We start from the raw sequence: 18,122 nt of genomic DNA on the forward strand, positions 1-18,122 counted from the left end.
TTTAGGCTAATGAACTTCCCTGAGGGTGGCTTTAAACTACAATGAAATGAGATATAAACTCCTTTTGGCATGATACATGTGAGCTGCCCCATGCTCTCTGCAGCTTTGGCTCTGTCCTCCATACTCAGTTCTGTGTTCCCTGAGCTGTGTGCTGTAAACCTCAATGTTTGTAAGAGGAGAAGGAATGTCTTCTGTTTGAGGAGATTCTCTCTTCACAGAAGGGAAGAGTAATCAGCAGAAGTTTGGTAACAATCCTGGAGCTTCTTCAGCATATTTCTGCTAGACCCTGTGGAGCCTTTCTTGATAAATATCTTGAATGATACACAAAACTGGTTTGCTCTGAACTTAAACTATGAGCGTGACATTGGAGAGGCTGCTTATGGAAAGAGTGACTATACATATGGATTGATGTGCTTAGTAATTAAAAAATAATCTTTATTATAACTTAAATGTGATAGGAAATATGGTGAGTACAAATGCCACAAAACTAAAAGAAAAAAATTTAAAAAAAAAAAACAACGCAGAGGTTGATACAAAAAGACACATTTAAGGGATTCAACTGATGGGACAAGTGTGGTATAAAAACCGTAACATGGCTATTTCACCTTCTGCAAAAAGAGTTTATATTGCTCAGTAAACAAGTAAGCATTTTGCACTGTACAAAATGTACTTCTTTAATTAAAGGAAGAATATATATATTTATAAATATACAGATATGTACACTCTTGTAACATTCACAGTAAAAAAACAAAACAAAAATGATCCCTGCCTGCCAACGTGTTTGGCTCACAAGGTTTCCTTTTGATGTGAATTGTTTGCAATATTTTCTATGTCGTCTATGCAAATTTGGATACTTCAATTGACATCTAAATAGCATTTCATGCATAATGAACACAGTACAGGAACACTCTTCTGTTAAATTCTATTCATGTCCTCTGTTAACTTAAGGCTTGTAATCAACAGTTTGAAACACTCACTGTCTTTCATCCTTGCAGTGCAGGGAGGAGAGGTGCATTCACTTCTCCCTCTGTTTATTATTGCCTCCCAGGTCCACTTTAGTTTGTTCTGGTTCTTTATATTGAAATCACTCTATAGAAACTATGATCCACTAATTAGAGTGTATGAAATCCAATCTTGCCTGCGACTTACAGGGGAAAATGGCTTAGGGAACTCGTGCAATTAGCTGTATTCACTCCTTCTCAGAATAAATAAATGCACTTTACCTTTTCATTTAATTTTTAGAAACCTACATGATTGTTTAGTTCCCCCTCACAAATCTCTGGATTAATGATAGTTTGTTGCTGGAGGGCAAGAGAAAGGGAATAAAAGACCAGTGGAGGCATTTAGAATGAGTCACCAAAGTGACACCTCCCAGGGTTTACATCATGCTGTTTGTGGAGGCAAAACTTGAAGAAACTTGCTCTCTATTTCATTACTGAGACACAACTGAGAAAGCTGAGCAGCATTTCCTGCCACTGGAGTGTTGCTGGGGACACTCTTGAAGGGAGAGCTTCTTTGCAGTCCTGCTCAGGTGGCCTCCTGATTGTCCTTGTTAGATACGGTATCGCACACCTCAAGCTTTCACAACAACTTCAAGGAAGTAAATATAACAGGAAAATATATGAAGATGCCAAATTCTAGAAACCTCGCAGGAGTTTGTAGAGGCTGAATAACTGCAATTACATTACTTGTTATGAATCAGTCAAGAAGGTATTGTTCCTCAGCTGTTCCATCCAACTGTTCCATCATGAGCTGCAACGAGGAGCCAATAGGAACCCTTAAGCTGGATTTTAGATTTTGCTTTTCCTTAAGAAGTCTGTAAATTGCTACTTTTGGGAACACTTTTAGAATACTTCAAAGTTTTCCTCCTGCTCCCCACACTGAAGTGCAGCTCCATCCTACTTTAAAACCTGTTAAATATGAGCAGGTTCCTTTCCATCTAAAAAGCTGTGGCAGCTTCAGTTCCACGGCGGTTTCCAACTTTAACAAATTCCCTGGGAAATTTGTCCAGCTGTTCATATGCCAGTCTCCCATCTTCACCTGAATGCAAAATGTTAAAGCATAATAATGTATTACTTCATTGCCCTACAACATTTTGAATACTGGGTTCTCTGCTGTTAGAAAGCAGTGATTTACCAGTAACTTCTTGCCCTTCTTAAAATTTATCTTGTTGAAAGCAATTTCAGAAATTACTTGGCAAATCAAACATGCTCTGATTGTTCAAATTTTTTTTTAATTATTATTTTCTCATGTAATTTACTTGGTTATTTAAAGCAAAAGAGCAGCACACGTGGCTTCTATAATTACAAGACAGTATCTGTACGCTTGTCTTACTGAATGACCTAAGGTACTTGTTTCAACTGCAGTTATGATATCCTTGAGGCAGATGATATTTATCCACTTCTACCTTGGACAACACAAAGCTGTGATGGACTGAAATGTTAATGTTTTAAACATTGTCAAAATCATAAAAAGCCTTTTTGTCAAACTGCAAGACCCCCTCCCCTCATCCCCGCCCTCTGGAATATGCCTCCTGACTGGAATTTTGACTGTGACAGGGAACTGTGACAGGATAAGACTATTGTCTAATTATCTCAGGTTTGAAGAGAAGTAAACAAGGCTCATCAGGTGGTGGAAGAGAAGGGTTTTGGGTGTGTGATGGCGGAATCTCTCCACACCAAACAGAGTAACCCCCCACCCCCTCCACTCCCCCCGGAGTGGACATGGACATGGACATGACCATGGACACACAGAGCATTCACATGAGAGGCAGCTGAGAAGGGTCATAAACCATCAAAGACTCTCAAAGCGCCCCCTGGAGTCATTCCTGGGGCCTTCTACCACCAGAGGACTGCAGGTGATGCAAGTGAAGCAACAAATCCAGAGCCTGTCTCAGGAGAGCGCAAAGCTTCCCCCCACCACTGCCACCAGGAGAGTTGCCTGGGCATCTCCTGAACGAATATTAATCCATTGGACACTACGCTTTGCAGGACCCTCACCACCAAGAAGGCTAGAAGTAGACCCATGAGAAGCCACCTGGTCCACAGAGTGGTGATACTATTTTATCTCTCACTCTCTATATTTTCTATTTTAATCTCTCACTCTCTTTCTTCCCCCGCTCCTTCCTTGTTTCTATTTCTTTCTCTCTCTCTTTCTCTGTAGTGCCTCACATCTACTATTAAATAAAATCCATACTATTGGCTTTGGCATATGGTCTCATTTGCACCTTAATTCAGGCAGAGGCATTTCAAGTAATTTCTAGTAATTATTTACTGGATCATAACAAAAGTTTATCCACTTCTTACTTCCTGGCACTTTAAAGAAGTGAGTCTATCCTCATCTTTATCCTCTTTATACTGCTGAAAAAGATGAAACAGTATATTTGCTAAATGTTTGTGTCTCTCAAACCCTCTTCTCTTAGGTACTGTCATCTATATGCATCTTCATGAAGACAGCAATGACTCTTGTTGAATTAGCCATTAGGAACCAAAATGGTCTCTGTATGTTGTCTAGAAAAATGACATAACAATCTCTCAGACATTTCAGAAGACAGTGTCCCTGGGCTAGTTGTTTTATAACCTGAGCAATAACATGTCCAACAGCAGAGTGAATTCCTGCTGGAATGGTGAATGAAAGAGAGTACATTTTAGTTTGCATAGCTAAAATCACACATGGTCGCACCCCCCGTGAGGTGCCTAGCCTAAAGACCAGAAAAATACAATTTTTCTGTGCCACCAAAGTACTGGTGTCCTGAAACTGTGCAGCCACACTTGCAGTTACAAACTGCTAATGCAGCTAAATTACAGGTTAATGAACAGGGTGTTGTGTTGTCTCAAAGACAAATGAGGGTCAGCGCATGGTGGTTGAGATACTGTGTGAAGGAGGACTTGCAGACTAGGGTCTGTGCAAACAAACATATAAAGATAATTTAGATTAAATAAACAACTGACAGTGCTAATGGCAAATGAGAGTATGACTATGGCACTACAGGGGTGATAGGAGGGGATCCCCTAAAGAAGGGTGTATAAGACACAGCAGGCATTGTGCTGGTCTTGATTCCACAAGGCTGCTGTTTTCAAATTCATTATCAATTCTTTCCTGTTTCTCAACTTCTCCTTTGCTATTCTTCCTTTTCTACTTCCCCTTCCAGACTCACACAATTCAATTTCTCTCTTTTGGTTTGTTTTCAAAATGAATTATTTTTAAGAATTTATATTTTCTAACCTGTTTGAATCTCTACGTAAAGTTTTGTTTCAATTTACAGTATCACATTTGCATAACTCAGGTGCCTTACACGTTGCACTGTTAAAAAATAAAATTAAATACTGCTCCAAACCAGGCAACTCACCAAGAGAGAGCAGGGTTTCAGACGCCACTTTTCTGATCTCTTCATTGTCAGACTGGCAGAGCGTGACCAGCATTTTAATGCTCTCAGTAGCCTGGAAAGTGCAAAAAGAACCACATTAGCACCACACAGTATACTCTAGGTTTTTTCACAGCCTTGCATGGAAATAATAACCATCCTCTGCGTTGCCCTTCCAAGGGAAGGGGGCCTTGGTGGAGACACAAGGAATGGGGTTTCCATGAGGGGAAGCACTTGGAGAAGGCATATTTTCTGCTGTCAGTGTGGACCCTTTCTAATTTTCCTTCCCTATGCACTACATACATAATCCTGGCTGACCAGCTCTTTTCTGCAGCTTCTGACTATAGGACGTGTGATGGGCTTTGGGCCAAGGCCATAAGACTGCCAAAGCAAGGGTGTAGCAAGGAGACAAACAGGAGACAGGGATCTAGGGAATGAGTTTCACACAGAACATGTCAAACCTGGTAGGTCTGAGAAGGCTGCTTTTGGCAGCCCAACTGTGTCTACAGGGACATGTTGGCTGGCCAGCCCAGTCACTTCACTGCAGGCTCCTCACCAACACCTGCGCTCATTTCATTTCCACACTTTTGCCTTGCCTTCGCTATTTTGGGTAGAAGGCAACGAATAATCCTGTTCTCTGCTACAAAAATGTCAGGTCTTTGGGGAGAGCAGCTGCCATAGTGCCTCTGGCAGGCTGTTTAATACAACAAGAAGAGAGTTGAGTAAAAGGAAGGGCAAACGATGATACTTCCCCTCAGTTGCTTTTTTTTCCCCAGCAGTTGCCATTCTCGTTGTTCAAGACACATCAGAGCCACACCACTCAAGTAAAAAAAAGTCTATGTCCAGTTCCCACCACTGATGTCTATTCTCGACTTTTCCTGAGTGATCAAAAACTCCACAGCAACCTGCATGCAGCGAAGGCGTAATGTCCCTCACCACTGCCTCTCAGGGACGCCTCCAGCATCTCGTTTAAGGGAGAATTTTTTTCATATTTAAACAATACCGGATTATGTATTGGATGGCATCAGCTGTGACTGGGATGAAGTTACGTTTTGGAGCTGTCTTCTCCAGGGGACAGATTAGAGGGAGAAATAGTCAGTCTACAGTGGGTCTGTCTCATGGAATCCATTTTTTGCCCCAGCGTCCCGTACCAGTGGGTGGCTGCTGTTTCTCATGGCTCTATACAGCCAAAACAAAAGTGCATTTTACTGTCCTGTCATAAGCTGGAGTGCCAAGATAGTACCAGATGCTAGATGAAGCTGTAGTGCCCAGATGTACCAGTTATTTGTCATAGAACAAGCTGTGACCTTTGTATCTCTCTTTGGCTATTGCAATCCACATGCATTATAATTTTATCCTGTAAAAGGATGTTTTTTGTCCTTCTCAGTCAGTACTCTATGGATGAATATTTTTTTCTCTGTGATGTGGAACTAAGTCTCCTGAAGTCAATACGAGAGGGAGGAAAAGATGGTATGTGAAAGATAAACTCAGCCATTGTCACAGAGCCCAGGTGTTTATGCAATGAAGCTTCTAAACCATTCACAAACAGCATGGTATCTGGGAAAGATGGGAGTGCAGCAATGCAAACCAGAAACACTATTCCTGCTGTTACTGCAATTTCTGGTTTTGATGTTTGTACCTATCAAATGTCCTTCCTTTAAAGAAAAGTCAAGTGCCACGGTGAATTCCTTGTCTCTTACCTTGAGGTATCTTAGAGCCAAGCAAGCTGCTTTCTGCAGCTGGAGGTTGGGCTGGGTTAGTGCTTCACAGTAATAAATCAAGGCCTGAAAACAGATAAAGGAGAATACCAATGAGAATGTTTTTGCCTTTGTGGAGCAGAAGAATAGAGCATGGAGGTATTCTTACCCTACTAAAAGGTGAGCAACTGCAGCCTTCCTCCCTGACAGTGAGTATGTTGGATGGAGGGGGACAGTCCCAGCTACAGTTAACAGGGTGGGATAATTCCCTCCAATAGATGCAGGCCAGGCCAGTAGTCATAACTTAGTAGTCTCAGGCCAGCTTTTGGTGAGGAAAAGTTCATGTTAAAGTGAGATGCACAATATGTCACCCTTGAAGGCTTTTCACCATACATCACCATGGGCCTAGGAGTCTGAAAATCCGAAGAGCTGACTGTTGAGATGGTCCCTCTAACATGGGGATGGTAATGAACAGGTCAGGATGTACCCCAGAAGACTTAATGATTACAAGTTTAGCATGAGCTGCTGTTTGGCCCTAGAAATTAGTAGCTGTGTACTGTTTGGCCCTAGAAATTAGTAGCTACTGCTGAGCAGCAAATCTCAGTGGCAGTCAGCTGTGCAGTGAACTCATCTGCAGCATAAAGCTGCACAATACCCTCAGAGAAGGCACACTGTGGTTCTTCCTGCAGGCAGTGAACCAGGTATCAGCTACCCATGCCTTTTCCAGGAGGTGGTTATGTTTTCCCTGAGATGCTGCCTTCATGAAGCTGGGGATGGAGAAGGCTGGTGTGAGATACTAAGAGGCTGCAAAAATGGAAGATGAAGCGGGAGGGCAGGTAAAGAGGGAACTAGATTGACAGAGTAAAGCAGAAGCAAAGAGTTAACTCCTTTTTGTCCTCCTTCTGCCTTCCTTCTACCACTCTTTGTCTTCCAACTGCCTTTTCTTTTGCTCTTTCCTAACAGAGAACAAGAAGGATAGTAGGGAAAGATCTGCCATGAAGGGGCAGAAGCCAACCCCTAATTTCTTCTTGCTTCTCCCTTCTATCCAATTTCTGTGCTTAACCTGGCCCTGCTTGTTATTTTGGGTATCTGTGATAGACTCAAATCTTAGATCTCAAAGCCGAGCTGTCTTTGCCCAAGGCACTCCATTCCCTCCAGAAATAGTGGGAAGTTCCACAGATGGCAGTCTCCTTAGGGAGAAAAAATAAAATCTGAGACCTACGTCTTTACATGTTGGTGATGCTGGAAACTGTTACCTTGAAGCCTTGAACTGAAGCCAAGTCTGAGACAGGGCAGTAGAAATGCTGAAGTGAGGAAGATAGCTGGAGAGCACAGCACTCAGTAAACGTTTGCGGTTTTGGTTAGTACCTGTTTAGTGTAATGACAGGCAGAAGCAGACTGGCATAACAGACCTGCATATTTGCAGAAAAATTAGACAAGATATCCCTCTGGATCAGTTTAAATCAAGCTTGGTTAAGTTATTTTATATGCACAGATATTTGAGACACACAGGTAGAAAAAAAGTCATGATGATACAGGTCTCTCATGCAACAGGAGATTTCCTGACACTTACCTTCTCCCTGAACTGCCTGTTTTCTGCAGTTGCTGTCAGAAGTGATGCCACAGTCTCACTGACTTCATTTTTATTTTCATTGAGAAGCAAAGCCAAAGCTCTCAAAACTTCCTGCTGTGGTGGAAGGTTATTGGAGTTTATTTTGGACACATTGTGCTGCAGTTTTCCATCTTTCACTGACTGAAGCACCTGAACCACAGACGCTGGAAATGCAGGAGAAAGGTCCTTGTTACTTTATCCGCTCAGTATTTTTAATTGCTCATTTTCTCACTAGCAATCCTCAATTTACACTATACACACAAAAGACATGAAAAAGATCCCCATCTGAGTAACTGTAACATTACAGTGTGTCTGCACAGGGTTTTGTCTGGGCTTTAAGTTGGGCTGGTTTCTCAGATGATCAGAGGAGGAGAAGATGAGTAGATGAGCTCTGTGGGACAGTGCAGCACTTACATCTACCCAGAGCTAAGAGTCTACCTGTCAAATCTTCACTGTTTTCTGCAGGAAGATGTAAATTCTCCCTGTAATAAGTGAAACCTAATATCCTTGTCAGTGTATTGACTTTCAGAGCATGTTTGTGAGAGCTTTTCCTAGGCATATTGATGTCTGCCACCAAGAGCCAGAGCTGATGTGTTTCAGAGGTGTGCTGAAATACCTTGTTCCTTCCATGTTTTTGAGCAAAAGCTACACAGTATGCCCAAATAAAAAGGAAAACTAGGCAAGGTTCCTCAAACTCCCTCTTAGAGAAGAAAACGTCGCTTGCCAGGGGCTGCAGTCTAGCACACTTTGTGAAGCACCTGCTCTTGGTGGCAGAGCCTGCAAAACACTGAGGTGCTATGATCCCCTGGCTCCTGAGAATTGCTCAGCACTTCACAAAGTGTCTCCATAACAGATGGTGAAAGACCAAAACATTATCCGAGCTCTGGGCTCAGAAAACTTCCCAGACCACCACCATCAGCAATTTCCTAAAAAGGTGCTTTCAACATAGTTTTTTTCCCATTTGAATATGGAAATAGAAATGACTGAGGGTCTATCTGCATCAGCTCCTTTCCCTTGACACGTACAACCATTCAGGGCACTTCTTGGTGCCTTTATGCCTTTCCCTCCTTCTTTTGTAAAATCAGCCTCAGAGTTGAACTGTTGTGTGCAGAGCTCAGAAGGACAGAATTAGCCAGAAGAATTTATATACCCTACCTTCTTTTGCGAGCTGTAGCAAATAACTTCCAAGGTCATTAACACTGTGGCAGGCAAAATAGTTGTAATACTGAAAGACGGTAATGATCTCAGAGGACATGCTGGAGTAGAGGACAGGTTCCGTCCGGTCCAGGATCTGAGAGACCAGGATCCTGAAGACTGCAAGCAGCCATGGACAAAGGGTCAGGTTAGTAGGAGCAAAAGGTGCTGGCAAAATGCCACAGTACACTTCAAAACCAGAAAGAAAGAACTGTATCCACAAATCCAGATGCTTCCCAACGTTTCTAACCACAGCTGGGGTTAGGTGAGAAGCTAAATGGACCTTCCCCCCTGTTTGTGCTCAGACAAACTCACTTGAATGTGGATTAATTTCATTCTAGTGCACTGTAATGGGGCATGAACATTATGTAGATACAAAAAGTTAAGTGTGAGGATTCCTACTTCATTGAATCACTTACAAACCTGTGTTTGTGAATAGACTTACTTTCTGACTAGGTCATAAACCTTAAAATAGTATTTACTTTTCTGTTTCTGCCTTTTTCTCCTATTATAATCTGATTATTTTGGGCCAAAACTGTTTCAGGAGTTGTAGCACTAGTTTTCAAATGAGGTCTTGGAGCTGTGCCCAAACAGACCTCCAAGGGGTTGGAAAACAAAACAATGGAGATTGAATAAAGTCCAGTACACAACTGTTCTCCTTTTTGTTGAGTGACACAATTTTTTGCAGCAGTTAGTACCTGTTTCTGCAAGTCCTGGACACTCCTCATTCACAGTGGTGGCAAAATTGATATCCAACTGCTTCATCATCTTGTCTGCAGATGTGTGATACACTCCTGAAGGGCCAGTACACTTCATCCAGAAAGCCAGCAGTGACAGTTTCTTGTGAAACTCCGGAATTGCTGGAGGAGAAGACAAAATGAACGATAAAACAAAGCCATGCTGAAAGCATCGACTTCCAGAAGAGAAAAGACGGTAAGAGTGGAGGAAATCTCACCCTAGCCCACTGATGGACAATTATTGTTTGCTGGGTTGGCCCATGCCATTACCTTCACAGAACAGACTGTGTGCTCACGTTTGTAACACGTTTTTTCTCTTTCCCATGGTACATATGAGAAAATTTGTTCCTGATCCAGTTCTTAGCACTGATGTCCCATCCTTTTAAATACCACAAAATACTAGGGGTATACTGCAAATGGTCTGCACAAGATTGATCCCTGTCCTAGCACTGCTCTGTGGCCACTCAATTTTGCCTCCATTTTCTGATAAATACACCATGTTGTATTTAGCTATCCTGCCGAAGTGCTCAGGAGGGTAAATAACTATGTGTTTGTCAGACTATTCCAAGTATTAAAACAGATGCAACAACAAGAAAAATAACTAAATAATTCAACACAGAGATGACTAAAAATGAAAATTTTCAAGGAGTTGCCTCTGATAGTGTAAGGCAGATCCTGCCTTTCCTCAGGAAAGAAAGGTGGAGGAGTTTGGCAACATCCCCACCCCACCAATGACTCTATCCATCCTCTGCACATCAAGCAGGATAAGAAGTCCTTTCTCTTCTCACCTGCTTATTTCTGGACACCAGTGTTGAAAACAGATGTAGATGGCACCTGCATGGCTGTGGTGACTGCTACACCTACTGGTAACCCTGAGTCTGCCCTTCCTACAGCGGCAGCTCTGCAGCGATGGTGAGCTCTGCACAGCGACTATTTCAGCAGGCGGGCATGCCCAAACTCTTTTCCAAAGGAAACCCCCTAAACTGTCTCTTACCATCAGTAAGAGAGGTGATGTTTCCCAAGTTCTCAGTGCTGATCTCCGCAATATTCTCCATCACGAGGATCTGCCTGGACAGCTTATCCAGGAGGTCTCTTGTCACAAACGGTGTTTTACTGGAGAACACAATTTGCTGGTGAAGACAAATGGGAAGAGAGGAAAATGTGTCATTGAATGAAAAAAAAACCTCAGCCTCAGAAGAAAAAAACCTCTAAAATACCTGATGTGAAATAGCAGATTCATTGCCTGGAACCACGAGATCTCCTTAACTTATAACATTTTTTTGTCTGGAATATTTTATGGTCCTGGTTGATACATATTGTTGCTTATAACTTTAACATCTACATCCAGGTCCAGACACTTGAGTATCCAAGAACCCATTTGCATAAGTAATTTCTGATTTTCCCACTCTGCAATGCTAAAGAAACCCATCATCAAAAGCCTTAAAGCCACAAAAGAATATTAGTCTGAATTTTGCATAACACAGGCCATAGAAGACCACAGGTTGCTTTTTTTTTACTACATTTCAGCTCTGATCATCTACTCCGGTGCCTTTGTTAATGTGCTGCTTTCTCCTTGCTAATACCCCCTGGTGCTGACATCTGCATTTTCTTCAGCAGTTCTTGTAAATATTGTTCATATCAAATCTGCTCTGTGTGTGAACATAGTTCAAGCTTGACTCCCCCAGATGCATACTTACAGTGTACTCTTGCATTTAAACCAAACCCCTCCCTTTTTCTCATACTTTTGGGTCAGCAGAGTGTCCAGAACAACACTCAGAGTGCTGAAATCAGGCTTACTCTGTATTGTTTCAATGGGCCTTTGGGAAAATAATTACATCTAAGATGGAAGAGTGAATAACTGTAAAGCAGATGTTGCAGCATGTTTTGATTCATCAGGAAAACCCTGATGCCCTCTATTATTGGAGGTTTAAAGTCCCATTTGCTATGCATGGGCTCTGAAAAAAAACCCTACAAAAACTCCATTCCAGTAAGCTGTGAGCGTGAACTGACAAGTTTGATGTCCCAGAGGGGCTGTCACGTGCTTCCCTCACCATGTCTGTTGCAGACAATCTCTCTGCCTCACACGTAGAAATTAATTTCTGTTCTTGAACACTGCAGCCTCAGTTGAGACTCAGTTAAACAAAGGGGACAGGGGCTTCTGTTTTACCTCTGAAGACATGGGCTGCCTTAACTGGAGACCAGCCTCACTGAGGATCTCCCAGCGAAGCCAGCAGGTGTTTGTAACCCAGAGCAGGGAATGCCCCTGTCATCTGCTGCACTGCCCCTCAGTCCTTAAGGGCAGCTCCTGCAAAGTGTCCCACAGTTCACATATCAGATGCGCTCAAAAATGGCCCAGGATGGAAAAGATGGAGGTTCTTTTGCCTGGGGGTGGTCACCATCCTATCTTAGCATGGCATCTGTCCCAGCCCTGAGCTCCTGCTCCCTCACAGTGCAGTGCTGACCTTGCCAGCCTCCTTGTACCCATGTTGCAGGCAGGGATAATTTTAAAACATATGCCCCAAATGAGGCAGGCCTGGTACCTGAATGAGCTGGGTGCAATACTGCAAGTGCTTAACTATGGTTATATCGAGGCTGTCGTTCCCTGTGGTCAGGGGCAGGGGGCTGCCGGCCACGCTGGTGCCCACACCCGTGTCCTCGGTGAGAGCTTCGCTCAGGTGGCCTCTGGCTTCTGGGTGCTCTGTCCTGTAACTGAGGAGGGAGGGAGGAAGGAGGAGGTCAGTGCAGGGCCGACTGCTGCCACGGCAGACACACACACACGCACGCTCACACGGGGTGATGAGCAAAGAGCACGGCAGAAGAGCTGAAAGCAGCCAGAAACCTGGTGATGAACACCATCATATCACAAAGGAGCAGTGCTGCCCTCGCTGGGGCAAGGAGGGATAAACCCACCAAGGGGACAGACTTGTCCCCTGATTGGTTTGCCTTGAGTGATGTGACGCCCAGGCAAGCCTTGTTAACCTGTGGTTACTGCCCCTTGGTGGTGACAGCTTTCTCCCATCTGTTAATGAATCACCTGCCCAGTTGCTCTGGATTAAGCACCATGACAATTTGTGCCACCCCAAGCACTGAGCTGCTAAGAACAGCTCTATGCATTCCGTGTTCTCCTGCTGCCAAATTTAAGGCTCATTGCAGAAGGAAAGGAAAACCGCTGCAGAAGTAAGAGACATGGTGTCTTCTTATGCTGTTTTAGGCACGATGTGTACAGCTTACTTTGCCAATTGTTTCTGCAAGAGTGTAGAGTTAGTCTCACTGTGTTTTAAATCATTATTTCCAAGATTGTCTTGCTGTACAAACGGTCCTCCCCATGTTTAAATGCAAAGCCTGAGGTCAGTCCCAAGATGGCAAGTGTGTTTGGCTCCAAGTTCAGAAGTTTCAGCACTTGCAATCTTTACACTGAGTCACACACTTACACATCTAAAAATGGAAGTGGGAATCTATAATGTCTGGGGATGAGCCAGAGAGAAAAAAAAGGAATTTTAATTTCTACTTTAACTGGTTAAAGCTAGATCAGAGTGCCAGTTCAGCAAGCAACACAATTTCCCAAATTTTTCTTCCCAAGTCTTATTCTGGAAAGAGAACATGAGATGGTGGGAACTGCATGGTAGGTGCTTGTTGCATTCAAAATTGCTTTAAGCAAGCTGAGGGTAGTATTGCTCCCTGGTTGGAAAGTGCAGGGTGTGAGGGAACAATGTTTTCTTTTTTCCAGCTCTAGTGCCGCTTACATGCCTGCTGGGCATCGTGTCAGCTCAAAGTATGCAAACATGCTTTTAGGATCTAATGACTGAAGCACAGCATCTTAAAGTCACACAGCAATGGCAGGCCACGGCACAAACACCACAGCTTTTTTGTTTGTTTGCTTCGTTATTTTTTTTTTTTTTTCTCAGAAAGACCAAAAGTGATGAAAGAAGGGCAGGTAACACGCAGGGCCATGAACAGAGTACCAGTCATCACTCTTACATTCCAAAGGAAACCTACATCATGCTGCTTAAATCTGGCCCTGTGTTATTGTTACTGACAAGCTTAATCCACTGCAAAGACTCATTCGGCTAGAGAGAAAAGACAAAGGGAGGGGGGAAAAACCACAGAGGAATTAGTAATTACATCCAAGGAAGGCCAGGTCCAAACCTATGTCAAGGAAGAGGCTCTGCCAGTATTTATGTCAGCTTAATTTAATTTACCCTTTTCCTTTGAAGGACAAATTGCATATATTTGAACAGAGAAAAAAATGGTCCTGGAAGCTAAAGATTTTGAATGCAGCAGCCACGGGGAACCCTCTGACCCTATAAACTCATCAAGGATTAGTCAGTCTTCCTTGAATAAATTGTGCACCAGGATCCCCTGTTAGTGACAAAGAGCTAGGGTATCAGTTTGGCGTAAGCACAGCTGGCAGTTACTACAAACTTACCTATTCTTCTCAATCTCAGTATCTGAAAATACTGAGTCTGCACCTCCTCCACCATTACAAACCTCCACACCACCACCATCCTCATCATCAAAGTCAGAGGTGTTCAGGAAATCAAAGCTTTCTAAAGCACTTTCAACTGTTAGACTTAAACTGGAGGACCTGCTTCGGCTTACTGCTGGCTTGCACTGCAAAGGCAGAACGAACCAATGAAAACCCCAGATATTAGCTACTACTGAAAGATAAGAAAAAAAAATTATAAAGCTTAAAACTTTCAAATTCTTAATTTTATTTTAAAAACTTCATTTTATTGGGTGTTTCATTTCAAGCCTTCATATTCATAGCATATACAATTAAAGCCTGAGAACTGGGAAAATCCTTCCATTCCTCCTCCCCTCCCCATCCTACCCACTCTCTCCCCCGAAGGAAAATCCTCAAAGGAAAAATTCATTGTGTTTCATAGAAGTGTGAAGTATGTCTTGAATCCAAGTTTCGCAGCTTTCGGTGTTCTCCAAAAGGAAAGGTGGCAATTAATGCAATGGAAGTTGAAAGGGGAAGGTACATTCCATAATTGCTGTTCTAGCTACAGAAGCCAGTTTATACATATCCAATGGCACTATCTGATTTATTCTAGATGTAACTCCAACAGACCTTAGCCAGGAATTAATTTGGTCCCATATCTGCAGATTTACTAATGGAATGAGAGGACTTTTGTGGCCTTTGAAGCCAAATGGCTAATCAAGGAAAAGCCAATCAGGCATCAGATTCCAAGGTGACAGAGAAAGGCAATATTGTAATTCAGAATGTAACAGTGCTATAGAGGGGGGAAACAATCCCACCTTGCTGCTGGGAAGAAATGTAAAAGAAACTTTGCAGTTGTTGTTGGAAATATCAAATGCCCTGGCCCCATGTGGTGGTTCATCCAGATATGCCCACAGAGTTGCTTTCAGGGTCACCCTGCAGGACCAGACGTAGCTTGAGGGATCATCTCCATTGGTTGGTTCAATGACTTCAGTATCTTTCACAGTACATTTGATCAGAAGCAGCCATGAGCCAACAGTGCCATTATATAAACTGCATCCTCCCGTCCCAGGCAGGAGCCATGATTTTGTTTCAGCTTGTAGAAAGAAATGCAATGGCCTCTGAGTTCAGATTCAGCATCAGGTGGAGCTGAAGAGGATTAGAGTTCTATTTCCAATTTGCTTACACACAATACGAATGCAATGATGGTCATACATTTGCACTTACGATGCTTGGCTGCACATTGGCTGATCAAACACACTTCCCAACACATCTGTGACATGGGTGAGTGCTGTATCCCACGTCCTGCGCAGCACTGAAGGGTTAAGCTACCATTTCCTTTAGGGCTGGTAGTTCAGCTTCTTCAAGCAAAAGCAAACAGCAACGTGTGGGCTTCTCCTTTTCTCTGCTCGTCTAATATGGCCAGGAGAGTTTTATTCTGCCACAGCTCAACCTTTTTCCATGGGGAGCCCAGCACGGCTGCTGGTGATGCTGAGTGTCAGTCTGCAAGCTGAACAGTGGGCAGCAAACACACTTTAACAGATCTGGAAGAGGCATCCAACCCAAGTGTGCAGGAATCCTGTCTGCACACGTCCATTCTCTCTGCCCCCCATCCCATATCCGTCCGTTTGTAATTTCTGATCAAAGTAGTCTAAAGAAACAGTCTCCATTGTCCCTCTGCTGTTTGGATAGTTGACCTCTTTGTACAGGCTGCAGAGCAGCCATGAAGTTAGAAAGTGATTGTAATGGTACCTTTGTCTGCTTGAACCTCCTTGGAAAATAAATAATGCAAGAAACAGGGGTTGCAGGCTGTCAAAGAAAGCACTCAACTTAGGAAAGTACCATGTGGCTGCAAACCTCAATGGAAATAAGGAGGTTACAGAGTTTCTTTGTAAAAAAGTAATGCAGAAGAACTAAAATTTTTCCCTCCTTCCTCCTCAGCAGTATTTTTCTGAATGATGAGGCTTAAATGACTCTCAGGGCAAGTTGCATATGAATATGAAGCATCTGAAATGATTATTTCCCATATAATACTCTTTGCACAGTAATGCGTCATGAGTTATTATTCATGGGGGAGATACAAGTCACAGTGATCTGCTGTAAACATATTAACAATACACATGCAAATCCCTTTTCTTCTGATTTTCAGCATTTTCTCTCCATCCTGGTGTAATGACAGGATACCTCTCGTTATAAAAATGGATGGGGGAAAAAGGAAAAGGCTTGGAAGAAGTCTAGGTGACGTGGGAATGGCAAGCTTCCCTGAGACTTGAGCTTTTCAATCCCTTTGGCAATTTAGAAAATTGAGCTTCTATGGCTACAAGGTCTGATCCTCAGCTGGTATAGTTTTGCACAGCTCCATGGAGTTCAGGAGTAATATGCTAAAGTACACCCACTGAGGCTGTGACTCATAGATTTCAAAGCCAAGTGTCTGGCTATATTTGATCTCCAGTATGGCACAAGCAAAGGGTATAATTTAATTATACCTCTGCCACAGCACTTTTTTCTCTTTCCCCCAGGTTTTGATAAAAAGATCCATTGCTTGAGGATACAAGGCTACTATAAGCACATAACTGACAACAAAAGTTTAAAAATGCAACACTGTGAAAGGATGTTCAAAGTAGGAGCAAGTCTACTGCTACTGGGGGAATCTTATTATTCCCCAAAAAGCCTACTTTGATGTTTGCAAGTCAGGGGAGGAGATTCTACCTGCTCAGATTTTCTTTAGGGTAGTATTTTCTGAAAACGTACTCACTTTTAGGATGTCATCTAGATGCATCACCTCTTGGTCCAGGTCCTGAAACTCTTTATACTGCTCTTTATGTGGCTCAAGAGCTAAGAGAAGCCCTTGCAAGGCTTCTTCAATGCTTCCGTCAAGATAAGACTTATATCCTTCCGATTCCCCACTAATCGATCCCTCACATGGCAGCCTCTCTGGGGTCAGGGGTGTCTCTGCTGATGTAAGCCTTTTAACCAGCTGCTTCGTGATGTTGCCCTCATAGGTATCCAGCTCCACAGGCTTGAGCTCTGAAACCTCATCCGTGTCCTGCAGCAGAGACACTGGGACACTTGTTTCTATAAAGACGTGATCGCTTCCGGCATCAGAGGTTTTTTGGCAAACTTCAGGAGCTGCCCTCGGGGTGGTCTTGTTCTCAGCCACTGCTACCTCTCCCCGGGACGGCAGGTCCTTCTGCTCAGCGACAGAGTCTCTGCGGGAGTCACTGCTGCTACAGTCTAGGCTTGAGCTCTTGGAGGACTCCAGAGCTCGGTGCTGGGTGGGCACCGCAGTGATGTCAGGGCTGGAGCTGACGTGTGCAGAAGAGGACTCTGCTGAGTTGGCAGGGGGCACGGAGTCTTCATAAGGCAGGTCACCAAAAGTGAAGGAAAGAGGCCGCTTCTCGGTGGTCACTGTTCCGTTTTCAAAGACATCATCTGGCAAATTCGACTGAAAAGATAACAGAGAGAAAATGTTTCTTCATGCAGCATTGGAAAGAAGAAAAAAATGAAGTATGTGCCCTTGAAAGAAAAAGGCAAGGAAAAAGATTAAATAAGCATTCAAGACTTGAGAGATAGGAAAAATGTTTCAAATCCAACTTCTGCTTTCATCTGGCATGGTTCTTCATTTCAGGAGGAAAACTGCTGGAAAATCTGGGCTTAGCATCTCTCTGTTAAGCAGAGAGCTCTAGGAAGTGAGCCCCAGAAGAGAGACATGAATTCCACTCATCCTACTAGATTTCCTCAGACAGCACTTTTAGTGCACTGCTCTGGTTCCTGCAGCATGGCTGTTTTTAATGGGGTTGTACTTAAACCATCTTGTCTGCATTTTCCTATCCATTATAGATTTCTGTTCTATTTTCTGACTTCTAAAGTGGCAATCCCTAAACTGTAACAGTTTGCTCCAGAAGTTTCTCTAGTGTCATGGTGTTTTAATGGTGATACTACTTTGCAATTTCTCTGCTGTTGAAAGTATGCTCTGCATGTGGCATGGATCTCTGTAAGAATTGTTGAACAAGAGTTATACAGGAGTCACATCTAATGTGAGTTTCTGCTGAAATGAAACAGCAAAATTTTGTGG

The 18,122-nt window shown here is 43.2% G+C and overlaps 1 protein-coding gene across 4 annotated transcripts in view; it reads right to left on the reverse strand.

The window, feature by feature from the left end:
- Positions 1-648: 648 nt before the first annotated feature.
- The window catches only part of RIPOR2 (RHO family interacting cell polarization regulator 2), a 68,010-nt gene continuing 50,536 nt past the window's right edge, over positions 649-18,122 (reverse strand). For 3 of the 4 annotated variants that reach the window (XM_050309273.1, XM_050309293.1, XM_050309262.1), the window contains 10 exons: positions 16,803-17,492; positions 14,030-14,214; positions 12,144-12,312; positions 10,598-10,733; positions 9,565-9,726; positions 8,828-8,986; positions 7,634-7,836; positions 6,064-6,147; positions 4,349-4,439; positions 649-2,040 (listed from right to left, as the gene is read on the reverse strand). In XM_050309273.1, the coding sequence (XP_050165230.1) occupies positions 1,940-2,040; positions 4,349-4,439; positions 6,064-6,147; positions 7,634-7,836; positions 8,828-8,986; positions 9,565-9,726; positions 10,598-10,733; positions 12,144-12,312; positions 14,030-14,214; positions 16,803-17,492 (1,980 nt within the window). In that variant the 3' untranslated portion in view covers positions 649-1,939. Of the gene's footprint in view, positions 2,041-4,348; positions 4,440-6,063; positions 6,148-7,633; positions 7,837-8,827; positions 8,987-9,564; positions 9,727-10,597; positions 10,734-12,143; positions 12,313-13,599; positions 13,671-14,029; positions 14,215-16,802; positions 17,493-18,122 lie in introns of all 4 variants that reach the window. The other variant, XM_050309283.1, reaches the window with a different exon arrangement.

The sequence above is a fragment of the Myiozetetes cayanensis genome, unplaced genomic scaffold (genome assembly GCF_022539395.1).
Source record: "Myiozetetes cayanensis isolate MyiCay16 unplaced genomic scaffold, myiCay2020 scf1, whole genome shotgun sequence".
Classification (NCBI taxonomy): domain Eukaryota; kingdom Metazoa; phylum Chordata; class Aves; order Passeriformes; family Tyrannidae; genus Myiozetetes; species Myiozetetes cayanensis.